The following is a 25,128-nucleotide window of genomic DNA, read 5'->3' on the forward strand; positions in this document are numbered from 1 at the left end:
TCGGATGTGATTTTTAACACCTCTGTCAAATAAAGCCTTTCCTTCACTCCTAGGGGTGTATCCTAGATACCCTCCCTCCCCCAGTAGGGGCTGTGGTAGGATTGTGATGAATCGAGTGAGATAATCACTGAGACCCCGGTATGGGCATCCTCTCATGTGGCCAGGGAAAGGCAGCTGCTACCTGGGGGGTGGTGGTATGCTGGAGGATAACATGGGAGGGGACTTGTATAAGGGGGGAGTTGGTGACCTCCATATCTCATAATTCTCCAAATGTTACTAAAACCTTGATGGCTTTACTGTAAACAAACTGATGTTTCTTCTTTAAAAACTGCTATGGAGTTCAGAACCCATAATGCCTGGGATACTGGGATGAGGAAGAAGAGCCCAGAGTTGAAGATCATATATTGTGAAGCTTAATGAGCAGTCTAGTTGTTGTAGTATGAAGCACCTGGGCAGAAGTTGAGTTAGGCGGCAGGGGCAGAGGTAGTAGGAGACGTTGAAGCAGTGGCGGTAGCAGAATCGAATGCGGGAGAGGCTGTGGAGCCAGAGGAAAGCTCCAGATGAGGCCGATACAAGAGAAGTCGCCTGGCCGTGCAGAGGGAACGCAGCTTGAAGCGACCTTGGGGAAAGCTACGCCATGTCCGATATGAGCTCCTAACACGCTGTGACATGCTCTGGTAAAGAAGCAGAGCCCGAGGTTTTACAGAGCTGTCAAGCTCCTCTGAAGGACTGTACTGACCGCAACAGTTATATCGGAACTGGCAGCCATGCAGACAGACCCAAAGAGATCCGCTGCAGCACCTGTGAGTCAACGGGAGACGTCGAGGCAGACCGGTGAGTTGGCCTGAGATTCAAGGTGACCCCGGGGTACTCTGAAAAAGACTCAATTGAAACCAAGGATTTTGGATACCGAATAAATGAAATAAGGCAGCCAGGTGCAACTTCCCCGACAAGGGAAACCGATTGCGCACTAATTGTAACCCTCATTGCCAGAAGCCAAGAGGCCACAGTAGCAAGATACAAGGATAGCCAGGGTCCAACTCTCCTGCTAAGGGATACCATTTGGGGGCATAGTTGTAACCCACATTGCCAGCAGCCAAGAAGCTGCATGAGGGTAACACAAAAGCGGCCGGTGCACAACTTTCCGTGTGTGAGATGCCAATGGGGAGATACTTGTAACCTGCATTTCCAATCGCCAGAAGGCTATATAGGAATTGAGACAACAAGGGTGCAACTTTCATTTAATCGAATACCAGTATGGGAAGAGCTGTAACCCATATTGTCAAGAGACTTTAAAGAGAAGCCTTTGTTCAAGTCTCTTCGCATAGGATACTGGTGTACAGAATCTTGGAACAAGCATTACCACTGACTGCAATTGTAGTTGTAGGAGTTTTATCCTCGCAAGTGAATATACCAGGCAAGGGACCTATAGTAGTTAGTCCTGGCAGGCAAGTCTACAAGGAAAGAAGACTATCATTTGAAGCACTGTGGTTGTGTTAAAGGTGTGTTGAAAAGAACTAGGTAATTATATCACCTTTCTTGATGAACTGTTGCAGTGCTGAAAATACTTGTTATGCTATTGTGACAAAAGGGTTTCCTTTGAAGAGGTGTGATGTGCTAATAATTACTTGGCCTCTTTTGGAAGAGAAAAATTGCCTTGGTTTATGAATTTATGTTTCTATGGAGAGACATTTTGCCAAGCAAGAGACTGTGGAAAATAAGTTGTTTTGATCTGTGACATAGCATTTGTGAAAGAGACATTTTCTTGCCAAGTGGAAGGAGCCAGTGAATGGAAGACAGTTTGTGCTATGTTGAATGGAACTTTGTTGTTGCACCAAACATTATTGAACTTTGCTCAAAGTATTCCTGAATTGACCCAGGGGAAGGGAGTCCAACCCTGGTCACAAGTAGTACTTTCTAGATCTTTTGAGTTTAAATTGGTATATTATTTTGTGGAACTAAAAACAACCAGACATTCCTTGTATAGTTTTGTTGTGTGTATTAGTGAGGGTCTGATACTTATTGGACACTAGGTCATGTTTCTTTAGTTTTAGTTTGCCAGTCAGGGCCATCCTTGTTAGGTTAGGGAAAGATAGGCGTTTATCTTGCCCCTTTTAATTTAATAAAATGTCATCCTTTAAGAAAACTAGAACTTTCTGTCTGTCTCGCATTTCTGACCCCTCACAGAATAGAGAAAAGCATATACACATCACTGTGCATCAGAAAAGAGAATAGGCAATAACACCCTGCAGTGGGCAGCCATTCTCCATCTGCACAGGAGGGGTTTTCCTTATGTCACATATATTTTATTGATGGTCCAATGCTCAAACCTTTCACCAACTCATTTGTATAAAAGCATGTGCCATGTATATCATATCAATATACAGTACTCCAAATAGATGCCCCAAACACAATGCTCATGCTCAAATGCTTCAGACAAGATTCTCAGGAATAAACATTCAATGAATGCTCTTACACTCATGTCTAGTGTACATCTTTCAATTATGAAAAACAAGTAATAATGAAACATTGCTACCATTACAGTCACTACACATAACATACTTAATATGGATAGGGTTATTAATGAATATGCAACCATCATTGTCTTTGCCTGTATGTTTACTTAAGACCAGTCGATCACTTCAGAAGCATAATCGCTATTCAGAAGTAACTGCCTACCTCAAATGATCTCGCTGGGCAACATCATAGAATGACCTGCCCCCTCAATACCTCCTCTTTTCCATTGTAGTATCAAAGCTGGGTAAAACAGGTTCTCATACTCACTACTAGAAGGTAGGGAGAGTAGAACTGGCAGCTGGCTGCCTGTGGTCTGCACAATCCAAGAAAAATCCAAAAATATCAAATCCAATTGGAAAAACCATAAACACCACCTATCCGCATCACGGTGGTCCCTTTTAGCCAAAAGGCAGCTGCAATAGAACACTGCTTTAAAACGATTCAGTGGCAATTGGAAACAACCATGGTGTTAGCAATAGTAAATTCTGAATAGATGGTGAGTTGAATGCAGGTCCAGTATAGTAGTTCCTCTCTAAAGCTAATAGCAGAGTCTCAAAAAGCCCAAAATCAAATTTAGTGGCTTCAAAAATCAGGCAAAGAAAAGGACTTTCCCCTCTCTATAGGAGAGAGTGGCTCCAGTGCCTCCCTATGGATGGTCCTCCAAACTCCCATCTGCCTCCTATCTGTTCATGCTCCATTAGAACAGCTCCTCTAGCTCTTCCCTAACTCAGCCTTTTTATAGTACCAGAGGGTCCTGCCTTCCTATCAGCAAGAATAAGAAGCTGTTTAGGTCATATCTCACTATCTGCGTTTAGCAAGAACAAGTTGCTGCGTAGGTCTTACCCCAATATCCACGTTTAGCAGGAGCAAGTTGCTCGTTATGTCTAAAGGAAGGTGAACCGCATTTTGCCTAAACTCATTGCGCTAAAGCTAGTTGTTAAATAACCTAGAGCCTACATTCACTGTTCTCTCCCCATCCGGCCGTGCTGGGAAAAACATTGATGTTCCTTTAGACAATGTTATTATTAACTAGAGCATTTAATTGTTTATTTTAACAAACCAAGACCATTTGACCGCTTCCCAGATTGTTTGGAGTGCATCCTAGAAGTATTGTTTACGCAATGTGCTTGTGTGTTCCATAACAAAGATATGGTTGGGGCACAGCCCAGACATCCAAACTAAACACAATTCTCTCTTCCTGTGCATTCTGCTCATTGTCTGACTAGATTTTATTGTGATTGCATTATGTACATGCCTGCCTGCTATCAATGAGGCTTGAGATACTGCTCAACCTAGCATTCATGCTAAATTGCATGTCAGATTCTTGAGAAGGCATTGAGACTAGTTGGTCCCACTAGTCCAAGGGCTGAAGTGCTGTAGAGGGTCTTCGCAGATAAGGCATATGTACAGGCCTTTGCCAATCGGTCACTGGAGTGGTTGCTTTGCTGGTCCATTGCAGAAGTTGTTCTTGGGTCATCAATGGCCTGCCCTTTTCTGAAGGATTATTGGGTCCAACATAGATCTCCAGAATGGTTGCACTAGTCGTCTTCTTATGCAAAAGCTGAGCTGGAAGAAAGCCCAAGCCCACTCATGTTACGGATCTGCACCATTCAAACAGTCAGTAGTTGTCCAATCAGACACAGATACCCGGACATTGTAATCAAAAACCCTAAAATGTTATAAGGTATCCTAATTGCACTTCACTGTAAGGTGATGTGTGAAATTTAAAAATACAAGAATTCCAAAAAGACAACAAGTGTCTTAGTACTGACAGTCCTAGGGACTAGTCCGTTTCCACATAACAATGAGCTACGGGCTTCACTTCAAAAAGTCAGGACAGAGTTCAGAAACATGCAAAAAGAATGGTGTCCCATAGAAATATATGGAGGGCAGGTGCAAAAAGAAACTCTTTCCTAACAACCCCACAACACTGGTACAGCTATGGTTGTTTTCCTTGTGTACCGACAAAAATTCAGAAATTCCCTGAGGGAGTCACAACCCTAAGTCATGTAAATGTGCTTTGAAGTCCTCAATTGTCTTGGTTTTTTCCTCCTGTCTTATTTCAGTTCAAAGTTTTCTCTGTTCAGCTCCAAGATTCATTGTATTTTGATGATTCATTCTGGACTATTTGTATATATAGGAGAACGAGGATAGAACACAGGAAGAAAAATCTGCTCTAGAGATTGCTTCAGAGCAGCGAAGGCTCTGGCCTACAATGAGCCGGGAGAAGCAGCAGGAATTGATCCAGAAGGAGGAAAGCACAGTGTTCAGCCAAGCAATTCACTATGCCAACCGCATGAGCTACCTGCTACTACCGCTTGACACCACCAAGAGCCGCATGCTCCGTGGCACTGGCATTGCAGACGGGGAGAGTGTCAGCAACAGTTTTGTTACTAACAGGTAAGACAAGGAGCCTTTGCACAAAGGAGTTAGCGTCAATAATACTGTATTTTAGTGTGTATGGCATGATTTGTAACAAAACATCTAAAAGAGCTGCTTTTGTTTTGTGAAGCCTGGGAAGTGGGTGGATGCTGGAAACTGGTGGGTGTCAGTAATGATAGGGCTGGTTAGTAAGCAACATCATCCAATTAATCTGATATATATTAAACTACTTCTGCATTTAATGTGACCTTGCTTGGATTGTGCCAAGGTATCTGGTTACCTAACGGTAAAGTAGCAGAGTTTATTATAGAACGCCACCTTGATATCTAGTATGGCAGACATTTGTGTCATCTGTAGGATCAAATTGTTTACTCATGTTGTCGGAGTGGAACCCTTGACTGCCTAACACAGAACTCACTGGACTACAGAGTTGGATACTTTTGTGAAGGTGCCCCTTGGGAAAGTTGTGCAGGATGTATAATGGAGCCCTAGCCATCTGTCCTTCCCCAGCCCCTCAACCGAATGCTTATTTAATAAGTTTATGCATATAATATGTATAGGGGATTTATAGTTGTGTTCTATGGGTTTTAATAGCTTCTCTATCACATTCACCACAAAAGGATAGTTGTTTGTCATTGGACAAAGCGAGAAGGGTTGGGGAGGAGAAATTAGTTGAGAGAAATATTTGCGAGAAGAGAGGACAAGGGTGAGGGAGCAAGAAGAACATTGAGGGGGGAAAGAACACAGTAATAGAGAAATGTGTAATGCCGGGGAGGGAAGAAAATAAGCAGCTCTGAGGGAGATCGACTAAACACAGTTTTTCAATAGTCGTCTGAAGAGGTACATTGGTTATATCGACACTCACATTTTTGTAACTTCTATATTACAGATATCTCGTTCATTTAAGTGTTTCAGTTTTGCCAATTTGTTGTCAGGTTTGGCATTACTTGTTCTCAGTTCATGGAACATGTCCTACATCTGGCTCCAACATCTACCTTTCCAGAGTCTGTAGGTTCATATAAACAGCTCATAACAAATCGGTCTGCCTTGATGTAGGAAAGGAATGGAGATCTTGATGTGTTCTCCATATTACCTTAAAATACAAAGTGACTAAGCGAAGTGGCTCAGAACAAATCCCCACACCAACCACATTTCTAATAGCGCTGATCACTTCCTCATGTTATTTCTGAACAGCCCACACTCCCATTGTTTTGAAAAATTCAGCATATCCTCCTCAGAGACCTGCACCAAATAACCATAATCGCAGATTTTATTCTGTGAAACTGCATGAGTGTGTAATGCACTATGTGGAAATGTAACCAATGGAAGTTAATGATCACTCTGATCGTGAGACATAGACCAATACTTAGCTCATCAGTGAGCCCAGCCCCTAAATTGCTTGCCACCACTGCATGTCTCCTTCCATTCATTGCCACTGTTGGGGATATCTCTCATTGTTGTGCTTCATCCCCTCTCCTAGTGAGACCCCCAGCACTTTTTGCTAGACTTCTTTGCCTTTTTTCTGAAATTCTGAATGTATGGAGCCTTTTTCCACTCATTCATTCTTGTGGGCTCTGTCTTTTGGATCTCTGTTCTTATTTTATCTGTACTATGAAGTCTGTCTCCTCCATAGCTCTTAGAAAGGCATGTGTTTTTTTACTACTGCAGCACACAGCTCCTTAGGGTCCTCCTTTAAGATAATTTTTCTATATCCTCCAGTAACTACAGTTCTTATAGTATCTCTCCCAAAACTCTATAGTCTGAGAGATTGGCACACACCACCTTCAGTGGAGTGTCAAAGGTATACTCGGTATCCCCCTTCTCTCTGCTCCTTTGACATTTTAGTCAGTGGATGTGTTCTATCAACTATTGTGTATTTTTTATACCGCAGGTTATGTCCATAGCCTCGGTAGTGCACAATAGGGGCACCCACGTACCGACTTGGGGCCTACTTTCTTTTTCCACCATCACTAGTGTGGTTGTTTTTTTTATCCCTTCTACCATTCTGGGAGGGGGAGGTTTGTGTGTGTCTTGCCTTTGGCCGGAACCAGTAGGAATCACCGCCTAGGCTCCAGAGTGTCTGGGCAGGCAGGAAGTGGGGGAGGAGTCTTACACCCCCCTGTCCGCCAGAGTACCTGAATTGGTCTAGCTCCCACAGGGGGCCTGGTTGTCCTTATTCTACAGCCAAACGCCTCTTTCTGTAAAATGCTGAAAGAGAGATTGCAGAGGGGTGTTTGGTGGAACTGTATAAAAGGCGAGGCTTCTGGAGTGTAAAGCAAGTAGACCACAGGAAACGGAAGTAACTGAAGAAGATGATGACCAGAGAACCCTGCAGACCCTTTGAAAGACCATCAAGCGAGCAATGCTGTCCTGACCCCGTTTTCTATGCGACAGATGAGCTCCGAAGAGAACCACTTCCCTTTATCTGGTGGGAACAACCAGTCTCAAGACGAAATTTGAAACAATCAATCTTCTGAGTTCCTAGGAGCTTCCAGAGCTGCTGAACCCCAATACCAGACCTGCTGCCCATTTCGAGTTCATTGTCCTTGAAAGGCCAAATCATCCAAATCTTTGCTGAAACCGTAAGGACCCTCCAGAGATCCGATCTAACTCCCCCAGGTCCCCTCACCAGAGTGTGGGAATGCAGGAAGGGAAGAAGATTGACCGGGTGATCCGTGTCCTTTGTTGGGGCTGCTGAAAAGGCGCAAAAACCGCAGAGTGAACCAAGAAGCTTCTGAGTCGTGCTACAGGTCCTCCCTCGTGACTGCTGTTGAGAGACACCGTCCATTGTCCTGCCTTTCGTCACTTGACCAAGTAATCTGGAGGTTGGGTCCGAGCTGCCACATCGCTGAGAAGCCAACATGAACCCTTTCTTCAAACCAAAGGTGCTGTGCGGGAAAAGGTATTGCTTACCTGATTCCAAGAAGTTGCACCAGAGTGTTGGAGGGCACGCAGAAGTGTCCAGGGCAACCCCCTCTTACCTCTGACCGAAGCCGCTGCTTGTGTCCACGTCTCGAGTCAGTTTTAAGGTCTCCTTTGTTAGTCGGTAACTTGCTGCTTCAATAACTTTAGACACTGGAAGAAATCTGCAGGAACTCTTCACAATTTGCTGTTTGGCAAGACTTCAAGCCCTCTCTAAACTGCCTCTAGCTAGGGTTGCGTGTATGGACTTAAGACTTGCCAGGCGAAGAAACAGTCCTTGGAACCTTGAACTAAGCTCATGTTACGTGAACCACTTATTTACCTCCCTTTAAGTGACTTTTCTATATGTTTGCAGTGTAAATGCATTACTGTATGACCTGTGCGCAATTAGCGATAATACGTTGACCTTGTCTTTTCCCTTTCTGACGTTGCTACAAATGTATGCGAACAAACACAAAAGTGAAAGTGCCCTTTGAAGTGTATTATGTAGTGTTCCTAAGTGTTCTATCGTAAACGTCTGAAGTAATTATAGTGATTCTGGTGTAAATATAATAAATATATATCTTTTATATAAATATGTGGAAGTGCCTCTTTGTTGTGCCTGTCTAGCTAAAATGTAGTGTACTTACCTACAGCTCACATCTTACTCTTAACATAAGCTTGATTGCCCTGCCACACTACCAAGGGTACTGAGCTAGTACAGACTGATACCAAGAGTTGAAAATCTACAAACCACTGGGAAAGCTTATTAAAGTCTTACTTTCCAGTAGGACCTATCCCCTAACAGCCACTGTTAATTGTTCCACAATATTGCAAAGCATGTGTGCTAATCTAGTGCTCCCCTGTGAGCACAGAAGAAATTGCTCCATTTATTTTGGAGCTCAGCCTGCAATGTCTTGGAAGTCTGCAACATCCAAAATGTCTTTCCTCTCATCCCACTTCGGATTTGGTAGTCTCGGCAGCAGTGTGAAGAGAAGGAAACTCTTGCCCAAGTGCTCAGTGTCTCCAGAGAACGAACGAAGAAAAGTGGATGAATTCAGGTGAAAACACCAAGATATGACCGAAATGTGGCAAAGGTTGTCCCCGATTATGGGACACCTGCTGAAGGAGAGAAGAAGCCCTTGCCATCCTGTATGAAGGGGTAGAAGCCTCTAACCACAATTTACATTGCAGTGGACAATGCCGAAACTGGATTTAAACAAATAGACAATGTGGCAGTACTCCGTCAAGGCTGTCTCTGCAGTTCAGATTTCCTCCAAGAAGTCCATAGTGCAGACCTAGACATTCCATTCAACGGGGACAACGTCTTTGGAGCAAAGATCGACGATGCCTTGAATGCAATGAAAGCTGTCACAGACACAGTTAGATCATTGACAAACCCTACAGGGAAGAAAAAAATGTAGTCCCTTCTGGTGTGCATCAGGCCGAGCCACTTCCTCCTTCCAAAGGGGAGGACGATCTTACATCAAAGCACATACTACTCACAGGGATTCAGGCGGTCCTTTCAAGGGTACCAGAAGTCTAAGCACTATCGACCAGCAGAGAGGCTCCTCTTCACAGCGAGAGAGGCAGGCAAAAACATAGGCATGACTCACCATGGAGGGGTGTTGCGGGGAGTAAGGGGCAGTGTTGCAAAATACATCACCGAATGGAGCCAGATCACAATCCAACAAGGGCACATCCTAGAGTTTGCCAAACCTTCCCTGGCTCCCTCACGAGCTCTAGCACAACAGTTCATTTAGCAAACAGGGAGGACACTGCAGCGGCTCGAATTTGCAATAAACTATAGCAAGTCCTGCAGCAGGCATCAACATTGCTGGCTTTCCTTGGATCTACATTTTCCATGCAGGAAGCACTGGAACGACCATCACCAGACAGAATAAAAGCTTTGACGACGGCCACCGCCCTCAAGCAGGGAACTTGTTTTTCCATCTGAACATGCGTGCAGCTACTAGCAACCATATCCTCTTGTGTACCACTCATTCCAGACTACAGATGAAGTCATTGCAGGTATTTATGGTCAATTGATTGTCCCAAACAACTGGGTTCTGGGATGACAAGGTCAACATCCCCTCCATGCTCACACACAGACTCAAATGGTGGGCTTCCACTCAGAACATAGCACTGGGCAATCCCCTGAAGGAACCACTGTACCAAAGAACCCTAGTCACGAATGCCTCTGATTGGGGGGTACACATCTATCAACTCCATGTGAAGGGACGCTCGACAGTCTGAGGCGGCCCTACATATCAATGTACTGAATCTGAGGACGGTTAGTTGAAAACTGCAGTAATTTCTACCAGTGTTGAAGGGGATCAACAGTACGACTACTAACAGACAGTACACCAACAATGCATTACATTCGGAAACAAGTGGGAGCAAGACACGATCCCAGGAGGCTCAACAGCTATGGCACCGGGCGATCGTCAACCGCATAACACTGCACGATTACCATCTCCCAGTAATCAAAAACACAGTGGTGGATGGGCTCAGCAGGGCAGCCACGCAGTGTCACGAATGGGAACTGTGCAACACTCAAGTGTCTGAAGTGTTCACATGATGGTCTCTTCCCCAAGTGGACTTATTTGTGATGAAAGTCAACAAAAAGTGCTCAAGGTTTGCCAGCAGGAACCCCTATGAAGGGTCAGTGTGGTACGCTTTCTCTATATCGTGTAGCTGCGTCTTCGCCTGTGCACTTTCTTAATCCCAGTGATCCGTAAAGATAGTGCCAATGAGGAGAGCATATGGTGGACTCATTTGGATAGCTCCAGCGTGGGTATGTCAGCCATGGTACTCAGACCTAGAATGTCAGAAGAACACCCACTACAGCTACATGTAAACCCTGACCTGCTGTCACCTGTCAGGGGAAGGATACTGAACCACAATCCGCAGTCACAAACTATCAGTGTGGTTACTGACCCCGGGCACCTAGAAGTGCCAGAAAGCTGCTGTAGGGAAGTTCTGCAAGCATCAAGAGTGATCTCAACCAATCGCTCCTGAAAGTTCAAATGGAAATGATTCTGCACGTGGTGTGGTGCACGTAGCAGAGCTTGCAATTACTGCAAATACAACTATAACTACTTCAATACCTCTTGTCATTGGCTTATAGTGGCCGCCCCATTCCTTGATAAGCATTCGCCTATCGGCAATATACAGGTACAACAGGAGGAGGGATGCTGCTCCACTTTTCAGTGAAAGACTTATCAAGCGCCCTTTCGCTTGTTTCCTCTAGGCAGAAAGCTGTCCCCTCAGTGGAACCTAAATGCACTACTGGCAGGGTTCATGACGGCGCCCTTCGAGCCCTTGGCAGCAGCACATATCAAATACGTGTCATGGAAAGTGGCTTTTCTAGTCGCAATTAATTAATCAAGAAGAGTATTATAAATCAAAGCGCTGGTGGTTGACGAACCATATTTCTTTCCACAAGGGATAAAGTATTGCTCAAAACAAACCCCTGCTTCATCCCAAAAGTCCCAACAGACTTCCACATGAACTCTACCATTGTACTCCTGACTTTCTTCCAAAATGCGATCTCACCTCAGGAGATTGCCCTGCGCTCCCTCTTCATAAAGTAAAGCGAGCAATACAATATTATTTGGCCAGGACAAAATCCTTCAGAAGCTCTACTCAACTGTTTTTGTGTTTTGGCCCATCAAATAAAGGGAAGGCTATCTCAAAAAAGATTTTTCCAGATGGATCTTGTCTACAATTTCCCTGTCATCAAAAGGCTTATAAGCCTATACTGGGCAGAGCCAAAGCCCATTCCACAAGGGCCACAGCATGGTCCTTTTCGCTGTGGGCAGGAGTTCTGCTCACAGACATATGTCAGGCAGCCACTTGGGCGGTTCCACACACATTTACAAAGCATTACTCCACGAAGAGTAGCACCCTGCGGACGCTAAGATCAGAAGAGTTGTCCTGCAGCACCTGTTCCATTAAGGTAGGCCTTGATACCTTTTGCCTCCAAAATATTCAAATGTACTGCTATGTATTCTGTTCAAAGCATGTGAAATCTATGAAACATCCAATGCTTGAGAAGGTGTAGGTTTCTTACCTGTGACTCCAGTTCTCCAGCATTGTTAACTTTCATAGTGTTTTGGGAGTTTTCCTCCCACTTGTAGGTAAGACTTTAGTAAGCTATTCCAGGGATTTGTAGATCCCCAACTCTTACTATCAGTCTGTACTAGAGACATTGGTAGGGTGGCAGCAGTCGGGCTTATCTTAAGAGGAAGATGTGAGATGCAGGTAAGTACACTAAACCCAGTTAGACATGCACTTCAAAGAAACACACCGTCATTTATATTAAAATATTGATTTATTATATTTACACGAGTCCCTTTTAAATACTTAGTACGGTAAACCAACATACACAGGTATACTTTGCAATACTTTCAAAGGGTCACTTCTTAGTTGGTAGTTGCTGAATGCATACAATTGTTACAGGAGTTTGACAGTATCGGTAATAATGCACACCCACAAAGTAATATGGTAATTGCATTAAGTTAGCATACACATATAAGATGGTGATTTTTGGGAAGGAAACCAGTTGGCTAGTGTCATCCTAGCAGAGCTCCAGTTTCTAGAGGCAGGTTCCCTGCACAGCAAGTCTTTTACAGTCCAAAACGCAACCCTAGCTAAAAGACAGTTCGGAGAGGCTTAAAGTTGTGAAAAGCAGCAGAAGTTTCTAAGAAAGAAGATACAAGAAAACTTAACCAATGTTGGAGACCTTGAGAAGGGGCTCACTAAAGGGACACAAGCCATTGCTTGTGTTGGGTGTAAAAGTGGGTTGCCATGGACACCTCTACGTGCACTCCAATGCTCTGGAACAATTTTCTGGAGTAAGGTAAGCAATACCTTTTTCCCCCTCAGTACCTTAGGTTTGAAGAAAACGTTTGTGGTGGATGCTTTGATGTTGCAGCACTGGATCTGTCCTCTATATTCCTTGGTTTGATGACAAAAGGCGGGACAATGTACGGGAATATCTCAGCATCAGTCTCGAGGGAGGACCTCTGGCATCACTTTCATCAACTTCTTTGGTCACAGCGGTTTTGGTGCCTATTATACAGCACCAACAAAGGACGCTATTCGCCCGGTCAATCTTTCTGGGCGAGTTGGATTGGGTCTCTGGAGCGTCCTTGAGGGCTCAGAAGAGACTTGGACGCATTTGGCGTTTCCACAATGATGCACTCGAAATGGGCAGCTGGTCTGCTTGCATGGGGGCTCCGCAGCTCTGGAAACTCAGGACCTCTGGAGATGGCTCAAATCAAAGTTCGTATTGGGACTGGTTGTTCTCACCAGGCAAAGGGAAGGAGTCGTCCTCTAGTTCCTTTGTCGCACAGAAAACTGGGTCAGGACAGCAATGGTCTGTTAAGTGTTGCAAAGGGTTTTAAGGCATCTCTGGTCATCTTCTTTTCTTACTTCAGCTTCCAGTGTTTGACTTGCTTTTCACTCCAGGAACCTCACATTGTATACAGTTCCAGCACACACTCCCCTGGAATCTCTCTCAGCAATTTACAGAAAGGGGCGTTTGGCTGTCCAATCAGGACATCCAGATCCCCTGTGGGAGCTGGTTCTATTCAGGCCCTCTTGCAGACAAAGGACGGGGGGGGGTGGAAGATTCCTACCCCACTTCCTGCCTGCCCAGACACCCTGGAGCGTAGGCGGGTACGCCCAAGGGCAAAACGCACAAACAGGCCTCCCCTCCCAGAATGGTAGAAGATGGGCTAACCAAGAACAGCCACGCTAGTAATTTTGAAAATGGGAGGCCCCAAGTTGGTCTTGGATGCCCTTATTGTGCAGTACCGAGGATATGGACATAACCTGCAGTAGAAAAATCACACAATAGTTGGTAGAACATGTCCACTGCCACCAGCCATAACTAGGAGATTGTCTGTGACTAACAAGTCACATGAGCAGAGATGAGGGCGATAGTAGGTATCCCCTTGACATTCCACATAAGGTGGTGTGTGCCAGTCTCAGACTATAACGTTCTAGGAGATACTAAGAAATGTAGTTACTTTAGGATAAAGAAAATGATCTTTAAGGAGGACCCCAACGGTCCCCAGCAACATTGCCCATAAGGAACAGTGTGCTGCAACAGTAAAGTACAGAGGCCTTTAAGAGTTTATGGAGGTAAATGGAATCCATAGGACAGGTACAATACAAACTAAAAGACAGAGCCCATAAGAATGAATGAGTGGAAAAAGGCTCCACTCATTCAGGATTTCAGAAAAAAGGTCCAGAAGTCCAGCAGAAAGTGCTGCGTGTCTCACTACGAGAGGGGATGAAGCATACAAATGATAAATCTCCCTAACACATAGCTTCACATGTGCCCTCCATCCTCCCCAGGACTGAAAGGCCTATTCTCAATTAGAAATTACAGGTCATCCCCTGCCTGTTAGATCTGTCCATGGCCTCCAGGCTAGGGGCGTTAACCACTCAGCATCCTGTTGGCTTGGTCCAATAGCTCCCATAATGAGGAGGATAGTGTACAATATACCTGTTTTCCTTTACTGAAAGTAGGAAGTGTGTAACCGAGGAGTCCCAGCCTGACGGGGAATATTCAAAGTATGTGAATCTATGAAAGATACCAATGCTGGAGAACTTAAGGTACAGGTAAGAAACGTACTCCAACTGCTGCCACCAGTTTCTTTAGTCACACACAAGTAACCAAACATCCCATGTGTAAAAAGCTAGGTTGATGCAAATGTATCTCCAACACTGGATTCTAAGATGCTGTGTGCAGTATCAAAAGGGAGACCTAGTTTCCCAGTATTGATAGTCTGTTGATCAGTTTCCCCATAACAGGAGAGCAAAATGCAACGAGAACTGAAGCTGAAGGCTTCACTTCCCTTCAAAATGTCAGGACAGAATGAAAACGGCAAAAAGGATGGGGTTCCATAAGAAACTATGGAGGGAAAGTTACCAAAAGAAAATCTTTCCTAACATCCATACAGGGTTATTTGCTACAGAGATATCCAGGCAAGAGCTCAAACAGGTCTGAGGGAGGTGGCTGTCTGGCAATTCTTTGAAATCTTCATCCATTGAGTTTGTCCAGGATAACGCTCAAGAATGTTGGTGTGGGGTTGCCGCCATTGATTGACTGGATGCTAAATGTTTGAGTGGTGCTTGAGTGTGTGATTGGAAGTTAGGCTTGCGCTCTGACGTCCATGAGCTGTCACCTGCTGGTAGTCGATCATCCAGAGAGATGACTGATGAGTGGAAGACAGCTGAAGCTCTGCACTAACATCTTTTAGACATAAAGGAACAAGATTTTGATGCCCTGATGACCTGAAGCAACAGTGGTGTTATTTTCCATTAATCTAGCCACTCTCTATCAGCCCCTGGTCAGATCACCTCTTTTCTCTCCGAGTGGGATGACCTCTCCTCCTCCCTCCTGTCATCAACCACTCAACTCCTCTTCCTTGGTGACCTCAGCATCCATCTTGATTCTCCCTGTCCCTCCTTTTTGCTCTTTAGCGACCTCTGCGATTCCCCCTCTCTCTATCCTCCCCTCTGGCCCGACGCATTCTGCAGGCCACACATTTGACGTTTTGATGTCCTCTGACCTCCCCCTCTCCTTCCCTCTGACTCCTCCACTCTCCTCCTTCTCCGAGACTATAACATCCAACTGGATGTTTCCTGTCCTTCCTCTGGACTCTTTCGCGACCTCTGCGACTCTCTCTCAATCTCTATTCTTCTCTCTGGCCCGACTCACTCTGCAGAGAACACTCTTGATGTTCTTGGTAGGGAGAATGCTCATTTATGGCTAATTTCCCTCACCAAGTGAGTCCCCCAGCAGCTTTGCTGGACTTCTGGAGTTTGTTTTTCCACTTGGTAAGGGTGTGAGCTTTTCCCCCACTCTTACCTATGTTTTGCCATGTCTATTTCTCTGTTTTTATGATTGTGGACTCTGACGTACACCACTTAAGTAGCCACCTTCTCTTTGTGTGTCACCCAGCACCTTCAGTGCCATGGCACAGGGTTGTTTTTGAGACTTCCCCCGACTCCATTTCTGAGGCTGACTACAGTCCCCCAGAAAAGGGTAAAGTTGCCATTAACTTTACTTAGACAATCTACCACAGATCCAGTACACCCCATCTTCCATGGAGTACTGGAAAGGGTTAATTCGTATTCCTTTTCATCTGTACCTCCTAGAGCATTGTTTCGCTCTTTTAACATTTAGACTTGGCTGGTGGCAGTGGTATCTACCCTAACTTTTCTACCGCGATTATATTAGATAAACGTGGTATTGTTCTTGGCTATTATATTAGCCTCGAACATAAAACCGCTTGACCAAATTCTTTCTTTTGGCTCCGGTTGGGTTTATTCGCCATTTCTTTTTCTTAAAGTCCTTCTTGTGTTTTACTTTGTGCGGCAAACTAGGTTCGCCTTCTTTGTTCACCGTCTTTTGGCGGGCTTCTGCTCAGAAGCCCTCAACCAGGCGCCTGGGTGTCTTGGTGGGCTGAATGTGAGGGAGGGGTGTAGTCACCCCCTGCACAGGGTATCCTAGGAAACCCAAGTCGCACTTTGCCATGATTGGCTGAGGTGGTTGTCCAGGCTGGACAACCCCCCCTGCTGGGTGATTGACAGCCAGGCTGTGTGAATGGGGGTTTTGCGCATAAAAGGCAGGTCTCTTGGGCTGGAAGTCGGTGTCGCCACTGGAACTACAAGGAACCGAAGAGAAGCGGATAGAGCGACGGCTGCTGCAACTATCCTGTCCCGGTGAAGCCCTGCTGCAGTCCTGAGCCATCTACCCTTCAAAGACTAAGAGAATATCCAGTCAGGCGTCGTCTTCCCTTGTGCCTGGTGGGGATAACCAGCTCATCTTCCACAGCCAGAGGATCCTCTTCCTTGGTCGAAATCGCTGCACACGGCTGTAGTGGTCCGGATAGCCATTTGAAGAGCCTCTCCTGTTTATAAGGAGTGCACCTTTTATTAGTTGTCGCTGCTGCTGGCTTCATCCCTGTGTGGTGCAGACCCCCTTCAGACATCCTCCTTCACAACAAAGCTCCATGAATCGTGGGTCTGCAGGAAACAAACAGGAACAACTGCCAGGGCACCAGCTGCACCATTGGAATAAGATACGGTGTTCTGCTTGAGGGAACTGGGTGACCCCCTTTTCTTCATTTCCAAGGCTTGCCCTTGTCTTCCCTTGTCTTCCCTCCTTCTTATAAATTTTGCTTCCGAACATTGACAATATCGAAGTACTCTTGGCTACGTTGAATCGTGAACTATCTGACTGTGATCTTCGGCAACAGTCCCCCGGTGTCACTTAACCCTGGCTCCGGCCCTTTGACTTTTGAACTCTTGTCTCGGAGTGTTTCTCGATTCTGTCTGCCTAACCAAAATATTGCCTGTGATTTTTGCCTCGAACTCCCTCTGTGTATCTCAGGTGCTAAGTGTGTTTTTGCCCCGGTAGCATTTCATGTCACGGATACGTGTTTATTTAGTAGACCGAACTGTCAGAAAGTGATCGCAATCGTATTCACGGTAACGTGTTTTGTTCGTAACACCGGTTCATTCAAGCACAGGGTACTTACCTTGAGACATACTGTACAAAGTGAATTGGTTAGTTGTAATATATTTGACATGTGGTTTGTGTTTAAGTTTAATAGAAGTGTTGTGTTTATAACGAATGGTGTAAAAATAAATTGCCTAACAGTCCTGATCTCTTCTGATATTCCACTTGCTATCCCTCTCACCACTCCTCTCTCCTGGAGTGATCAGTTTCTCGTTTCCTCCCATTTCACCCTCTCCTTCCGCCAGGCTAAGCCAATTCCAGCACTGCCATCCACCTTCTTTGTTATCCGACCCATGAAGCGTGCGTTAGTTGAGGCTTTCGCCGCCACTTTCTCACCCCCTGCCCCTTTGGCTGACTCACACCCTGACACAGCCCTCTCCATGCTCCACTCTGCTATATCCGACACTCTCGATGTTGTTCCATGTCATGGGGATCTGCTTGAAGCCAAAAGCCAAGTGCAATTCCTGGTACGACTCAGACCTCGTCACCCTCAAAGGCAAGTGCAGGATGGCTGAACGGAAATGGCATGCTTCTGGTACATTCTTTGACAAACTGGCTTACCGCCTGCTCCAAAGGCAATACCGGCTCTCAGTCCGTACCAAGAAGAGAGCCCACATCCAAGCCTGCATCTCTGCGTCATCCAACACGGCCAAACTCTTTAAAATCTGCAAGGAACTGGCCAATCCTGCTGCAGTTTCTACCTCCTGTCCCTTCCCAGGCCCTCTGCACGGCTCTGGCTTCTCACTTCATCTCTAAAGCTCAGGATATCTTGTCCTCTCTCTTCCTTCCCCCTCCACCCTCTACTCCCTGTTCTTCCTCTGGCCCTTCTCTGGCCACCTCTCCTCCCTCCTTCTCTGCCTTTTCCCTGTTCTCCCTTGATGAGGTTTCTAGACAAGTCCGATCTATGAAAGTGTCAGCAAAACGGGTTAATCCATGTTCCTCCAAAACCATCAAGGATCCCATCGACTCCTTCGCCACTGGAGTCTTCCCAACCCCCCTGAAGCACTCCCTTGTGCACCCCCTTCGCAAGAAACCCTCTGCCAACCCGTCCTGTCTGGCTAACTATCGCCCAATCTCCATCACTCCCTTCATGGGCAAACTCCTGGAAAAACTGGCCGTCTCCCAGCTTAATCTTCACACTGAATCTGTTGGTTGTCTTTATGACTATCAGTCTGGCTTCAGAGCTGCCAGAAGCACAGAATCGGAGCTCCTGAACATCCGTGAAGATCTGCTCTCCAACCTTAACTCTAACATTCCCTCTGTCCTCACCCTACTCGATCTCTCTTCTGCCTTTGACACGGTCAACCAAACCATCATACTCAACCATCTCCGTGATAACCTGGGCATCACTGATCAGGCTCTGGCTTGGCTGACCTCTTTCCTCTCAGATCAACCCTCCCAGGTCCAACTGAAGTCCTTCCTATAATCTATCTACCTCTCTGCCTGTGGTGTTACCCAGGGATCTAACCTCTCACCCTGGCTTTTCAACCAATACCTGGCAACTCTTGCCCACTGCATTGCCATTTTCTGCTCAAATTTCCACTGCTACGCTGATGTTACTCAACTCCTTTTCAGGCTGCCCTTGTCCACCTCCTCTCCCTCTCTCATCTCAGATTGCCTTACTGCCATTCAAGATTGGTGTTCCGCCAATGAGCTTTGTCTGAATGCCAGCAAGACTGAGATCCTCTTCATCGGCACACCTTCTCCATCCTTTCCCCTCACTCTTTGGCCGGCCTCCGTTGGCGACCCTCCTACCCCCACCTGCGAGGCTAAGAACCTCGGGGTCATCTTTGATTCCACACTTTCCTTCTCCGCCCACCTCTCTGATGTCTCTAAAAAGCCAAACTTCCTACTGCACCTCCTCAGTGGTACTCTGCCTTTCCTCTCCTTCCCCCAGAAGCTCATGGTCTTCCGAGCTCTGGTCTCTAGGTTGGTCTATTAACAGGCTCTTTCTAAATCTGCCTGCCTCTACTCTCCACCCTCTGCAACTAATCCAGAACAGTACTGAGAGACTCGTTCTTGGCCTCAAGCCCTGGGATCGTATCTCTCCAGCTCTGAAATCTCTCCATTGGCTCCTAGTGGATGCAAGGATTAAATTCAAAACCCTATGCATTGTCCACAAGGCTTTCTGGGGCCTGGGTCCAAATTACCTTCAGCTCTCCCTCCGCAAATACCTCCCCTCTCGTGCTCTTCGCTCCTCTACCTCCAACTCCCTCAGGGTCAGTCCTTTTTCAAAGAAACAGGCTGGGGTAGATCGGTCTTCGGCTGGGCCTCCCTCTGGAACATCCTCCCTGCCACTTTAAAACTTGAGGAGAACCATCTCCAGTTCCTGAAGCACCTCAAGACCACCTTCTTTGCTTCTGCCTTCGCCCCAGCTCTCCCCTGCTGATCTGGTCTCTCTTGGCGCTGTGCACCTGGCCACCCTCTTTCCTCCGGACCCAGGTTCCTGCTCACCTTGCCACCCTCCCGCACTGCCTCCGGCCCACCCCTTGCACTGGGGACTGTATCTGTACCCATACAGCCCCCCCCTTGTTCTTCCTGCACTTAACTGTCCTACCCTGTCTGCTGCCTTAAACTCATCACTTGCCACTTGTTTGCTGCACTACCTTTTCCGTTGCTTTTATTATTTATTGAATTATTATTCTTTATTCTGTTCCTTTTGCTCCACACTTTCCACTTCTCCCCCCCTTCCTTGCACTTTTCCCCTCCCCCCTTCCAAGCACTTGCGCGTTCTCAATGTCACTGTGCCTAGTAAGATTGGTTTTGTTCTCCCCTGGTCCCCCCACTCCTTGCCGCGCTCTGAACACTTCTGTATGAGCGAGATATAAATAAAATATCAATAACAAATTCGACCAAAACAATTCGGTAATTTCTCATTAGGTATTTTTGTATTCGATCATTTTTACAGGTACTGTTTCAATGCCTCCTGTGCCTTAGCCACATTTTCATTTGGGCTTCGGTCTTATCACGGAGGTGGCAGAACACATCCTTGAGGGCGACATGACAGATGGTTTCGAGGCCGGTGAAGGATGGAAAAGAATCTTACCGCCACATCCTCCCATTGGGCGTGTACACAGCAGACTGTGTGGTCAGAACGATGGCCACTCACAGTAATGAGGAGATGGCCCTCGCCTGGCTAACCTCTTTCCTCTCTGATCGACCCTCCCAGGTCCAACTTGGGTCCTTCCTTTCCTCCATCTCACTCTCTACTTGTGGTGTTCCCCAGGGGTGTAACCTCTCTCCCTGGTTGGTCAACCATATCTAGCACCCCTTGCCCACCGCATTGCCGCTCTCTGCTTCAACTTTGTGTTATGCGGATGACACTCTGCTCGGTTTCAGGATTCCCTCTGCCACCTCTTCTCCCTCTTCTGTCTGTCTGCCATCCAGGAAACATGTACAGCCAGTTATTTCTGCCTTAATGCCAGTAAGACAGAGAGTCTCCTCATCGGCACACCGCCACCCTCCTTTCCTGCAACTCTCTGGCTGGTAGATCTCTTTCCTCGGCTGGGGCCTCCCTCTGGAACAGCTTCCCTGTCACTCTGAAACTTGAGGAGAACCATCTCCGGTTCCGGAAGCACCTTAAGACCTTACTCTATGCTTCTGCCTTTGCTCTTCCTCTCCCCTGCTGATCTGTCTGCTTTGGCTCTGTGCACCTGGCTACCCTCTGATTTCTGGCCCAGGTCCCTGTCCACCCAGTCACACACCTGCACTGCCTCCTGGCAACCCTTGCACTTGGGTCTGTGTCTGTAACCCAACAATCTCCTTACCTGCACATATCAGACACCCCTTGTCTGTGCTTTAAACCTCACACTTGCCACCCTGCTGGCTGCACTACCAGGTTTTGTTATCCTTTGCTCAGCACTTTCCACCTCTCCCTTGCACTTTCCCCCTTCCTTCTCCCCTGCACTTGCTCATTCTCAATGTCACTGAGCCTAGTAAGATCGTTGTTTTGTCCTCCCCTGTTCCCCTCCCTTGCCTCGTTGCGCTCTGAAACACGTGTGTATGAGTGCGATACAAATAAAATATCATATCATATACTCTTGGCTGCGAGAATCAGGTGTTGCCCCTGATGTCCAAGGGAAACTTCTGGACATGTGTCTTATTGGGCAACTACTGGCTCTTTGAATGGTACTGATCCTAACCATTGGTGGGCTTGGACTTTCTTCCAGCCCCGATGTTTGGATAAAAAAATGACTCCTGCAACCATTTCTGCAGATCTACATTGGAGCCAAAAATCACTTGTAGAAGAACAGCCGATTGAAGATATGAAAAAGACTCCTGAAGAGGCCTGTCATCCCTTCCGCCTTATTGCCCGGTGTAGCCCTGTTGGACTTCCTGATTTGCAAAGGCCCTGTGCAGTGCTACAACCCCTGAACTGGTTGGATCAACCAGTCTCTACGAGTTTGAGGGTCAGGTACCTGTGTCTGTGCCTTTGGAAGTGTGCCTGCACCACCCAGTGGACTTAACAGCTCTCCAGTCGGCTACCTCACTAGAACCCTGCATTTACAGCTGGAAATTTGGTGGTCGCCAGCTTGTGGTAGAACTCTTTCCTGCCGAATGTCAGCCTCTCGGCTTCAAGGGATCTTGCTCAGGAAGGACTTCTACAACAGCAAATGGAAGGGCGCCTGCTGTCGTCTGTGTGCAGTGGTTATTGCTGGAACTCGCTGTTAAGATGGATTTCTAGAATCTGTCCTGGTGGGCAGATTTTAGGATGCCGCCTTAGTTATAAGAAACAGGAGCTCTTGAGAGGTTAGCAAAAACTCGAACAATGTAGTAATGGAGAGCAGTCAAGGTTATATTCAGGCAAGTGTGAGTGGGGTCAGGGGTTCACAATGAGTCCACACAGTGAAGCACTATAATTCAATTTCGACAAGAATGTATACAAAATACAGTATTTATTCTAGGCCTTAAGAACACATAAAAAGATGAGATAAGCCGGTGATATCGCACAACACTCAATTATAAACCAAGATAAAGTCACCAAAGGTTTTTATAGATGCATTCAAGAACTTAATCAACAAAAGAAGGTAAGTGATGCAGTAAGATGGAACAAAGTCACAAGAAACATGCCCTGGCTTCCGAAGTCCAATCCCCTATGAAGAGTGGTGCCTTGTGCCCAAGAATCGCAATGCTTCTCCCCAGCAAGTGTCTGATGTACGTAAAGTTATTGTTTTGGTGAATGTTAAGTTACTGTTGGGTAAAAAATATGTTGCTATCCATGAGGTAAAACTGCTTTAGTGCTATGATCAAAAGGAGCGGAATGGAAGAATACCTCGGTTTGGTCTAAGGAGAATGGGGGAGGGCGGCAAATGCTTTACTTTTACCGTAGTTCTGGCAGAAAATGCTCAATGGGAACGGTTCTAGCGAGGTAGCCTCTAAGTTGATTGGGGCCTTGAGCCCCAAAGTTTCCAAAGTTCTCAAATAGTTTTAGAAGTTGGGAATAAGTTAGAGAGGCAGTACTGTGGATGTGAAGATTAGTCCAGAAGAATGTCGAAGGAGTGAACTGATAAGTAAAATGCTTTTCTATCTTTTGGAGGGCTTTTGGAACAAGGGTGGCTACAGTCAAGAGTTCTTAAACAAATCAAAGTTCTTTACAAACTTTTAAAGGGTGGAGAGTGGCACCAGTATTATTACTACTCGCGTCGCATACTTCAATATTTCCTCAGATCTAGCAGGTCGAAGGAGGATCGCTGGAGGTAGGCTTTCCTGCCGTTTGATTCATTAGCAGACCAGGAACTGTGGGTGCAAGCGAAGTTCTGATCGGGTCCAGGAGCAGAATGCAGCCTTTTCCAGTGGACGAATGCAGCAGGCACTGATGCACGGCTCCTCCTAAGACTCTACCAGACCGGGGGGGTGGGGGGGCAGTTTCCAGCAATTATCACTGCGCGCAGTGACAGGCGTCTCGGTAGTCATGGTCAAATAAAGCCTTTCACTTCTGGACCCCTTGATGTTGGGACGTGGACACTTCGGAGCAAGGCAAATTATGGGACTAGCTGGAGACCACACAAGTTCCACGCAAAAACGTGGAAACCGTGACCCTTCTGGCGCGGTAGCCCAAAATGGAGTTGGTCAGCACACTGGTTGGCCAAGGGACACTTCCGAAGACTCCAAACTTCTGGGGCACGAGACAATGTTGAGACTGGTTGTTTTCACCAGTTCAAAGGGTCGAAGCAACGGCGAGGGTCTTCTGAGATCAGTAGCCAGATGAGGCTTCACAAGCACAGCAGCAAGAGTTTGTCGCCAGGCGTCTTCAGGACAGGTCCACGGGTATTCCTTTTCTTCACAGCTACACAGGATACTTCACCATTCAAACAGCCTGTTAGTTGTCCAATCAGGGACAGCTATTGGTTTCACTCCTGCCCCACACCTACACTCTGGCTCCAGAAATGTGGAATGGGCCAGGCAGTCCGACCACCTTCCTGAGCTTCACACGCAGAAATCACTAGCCCGCAAAAGCTGCAGCTTTCCCAGGCAAGTGCATGACTTTGTTAGTGGAGCTTTCCTGAAGTCCCACTTGGAGGTAAGACTTTAGTAAGCTATTCCAGTGGTTTATAAATTCCCAACTCTTAGTATTAGTCTGTACTACTCCAAGCCCTTGGTACTGTGGCAGAGCAGTTGGCCTATCTTAATAGGAAGATGCGAGCTGTAGGTAAGTACACTGAACCCAGTTGGTAATGCACATCAAAGAAACTCACATAAATGTATATTAAAATATAGATTTATTATATTTATAGAAGTCACTGTTAAATACTTGGCACAATAAACCAACACACAGGTATACTTTCTCCAGCATGGGGTCTGGCATGGATTCACATGCTCATGAATATTCCCCGTCGTCAGGCTGGGAATCCTCGGTAAAGAAAAAACCAGTATCAGTTTCGTTTCTGATCTGTCTTTCGTAGTAATAACCAATCACTGGTCTCTGCGTCATACTGACCACAGCCAATGACTGCCCTCTACCTAAGCACCGCCTCTGGCAGCCATCTTCAGATTTTTACCGCACGTTCATGTGTTGGGATCCTCGTGCTATTGCTCTCGAGCGTTAGTGCTATTTTTTCGCGTTTTTTCACAAAAACTTCGATTCTTTCGGTCAAAAGAGCCTCAAGCTCCACCGATCCTACATCCGATCAACGGGGACCCGTGTCGGATTCATCTGTGCCCCTCAAGGGTGAAGATTTCGTCGAGCTACACTTCGGAGGACTCCAGAAGCTTCTCAGGCCCGGTCTCGGAGATGGCCCAGGAGAAGGGAAGCTCGACGCCCGGAAAGCTGTTCAGGGCCTGCCCTGGATGCCAGCTGCAGAACGTCTTCAAGGAGGACGAACACTCTTTCTGCCTTTACTGCCTTCATGAGGACAAGACGCACGTGGAGAAGGACTGTGCGTTTTGCGGCAACATGTCGGAACGGACCATGAAGGACCGCCATCAACGTCTCGCCAACTGGCTGGAGGGTAAGAGCCCGTCTGGCGAGAAGAAGAAGAAATCCGAGCGGTCTTCTAAGACCTTTGAGGGCGCCCCGGCGACGGGGGCCCAACATAAGGCCAAGCACCGCGAGTCCGCTGGCACCGGGAGCGCCGAACGGTCGGGCTCTACGGGCGCCAGGCAGGGCGCACCCTCCCCGGCACCATCAACCACGAGCCAACGCTCTGGGTCGGGTAAGAGGAAGGCCGAGCACCCGGCGAAGCTCCTGGAGAGGCCCCGGTCGAGCTCTAAGGCAGAGGAGGAGCGTGGCAGTGCCCCCTCCCTCAAGGATAAGGCGGTGAGCGCACCTAAGGTGGTGAAGGCCT

General features: G+C 46.8%; 1 protein-coding gene across 10 annotated transcripts in view; it reads left to right on the plus strand.

The window, feature by feature from the left end:
• Nucleotides 1-25,128, plus strand: part of SBF1 (SET binding factor 1) — a 2,512,102-nt gene that overhangs the window by 1,073,897 nt on the left and 1,413,077 nt on the right. For all 10 annotated transcript variants that reach the window (XM_069629502.1, XM_069629505.1, XM_069629506.1 and 7 more), the window contains one exon: nucleotides 4,658-4,917. In XM_069629502.1, coding sequence (XP_069485603.1) covers nucleotides 4,658-4,917 — 260 coding nt within the window. The remainder of the gene's footprint in view (nucleotides 1-4,657; nucleotides 4,918-25,128) is intronic.

This window comes from Ambystoma mexicanum, chromosome 12 (assembly GCF_040938575.1).
Source record: "Ambystoma mexicanum isolate Mex_15411 chromosome 12, UKY_AmexF1_1, whole genome shotgun sequence".
Lineage (NCBI taxonomy): Eukaryota > Metazoa > Chordata > Amphibia > Caudata > Ambystomatidae > Ambystoma > Ambystoma mexicanum.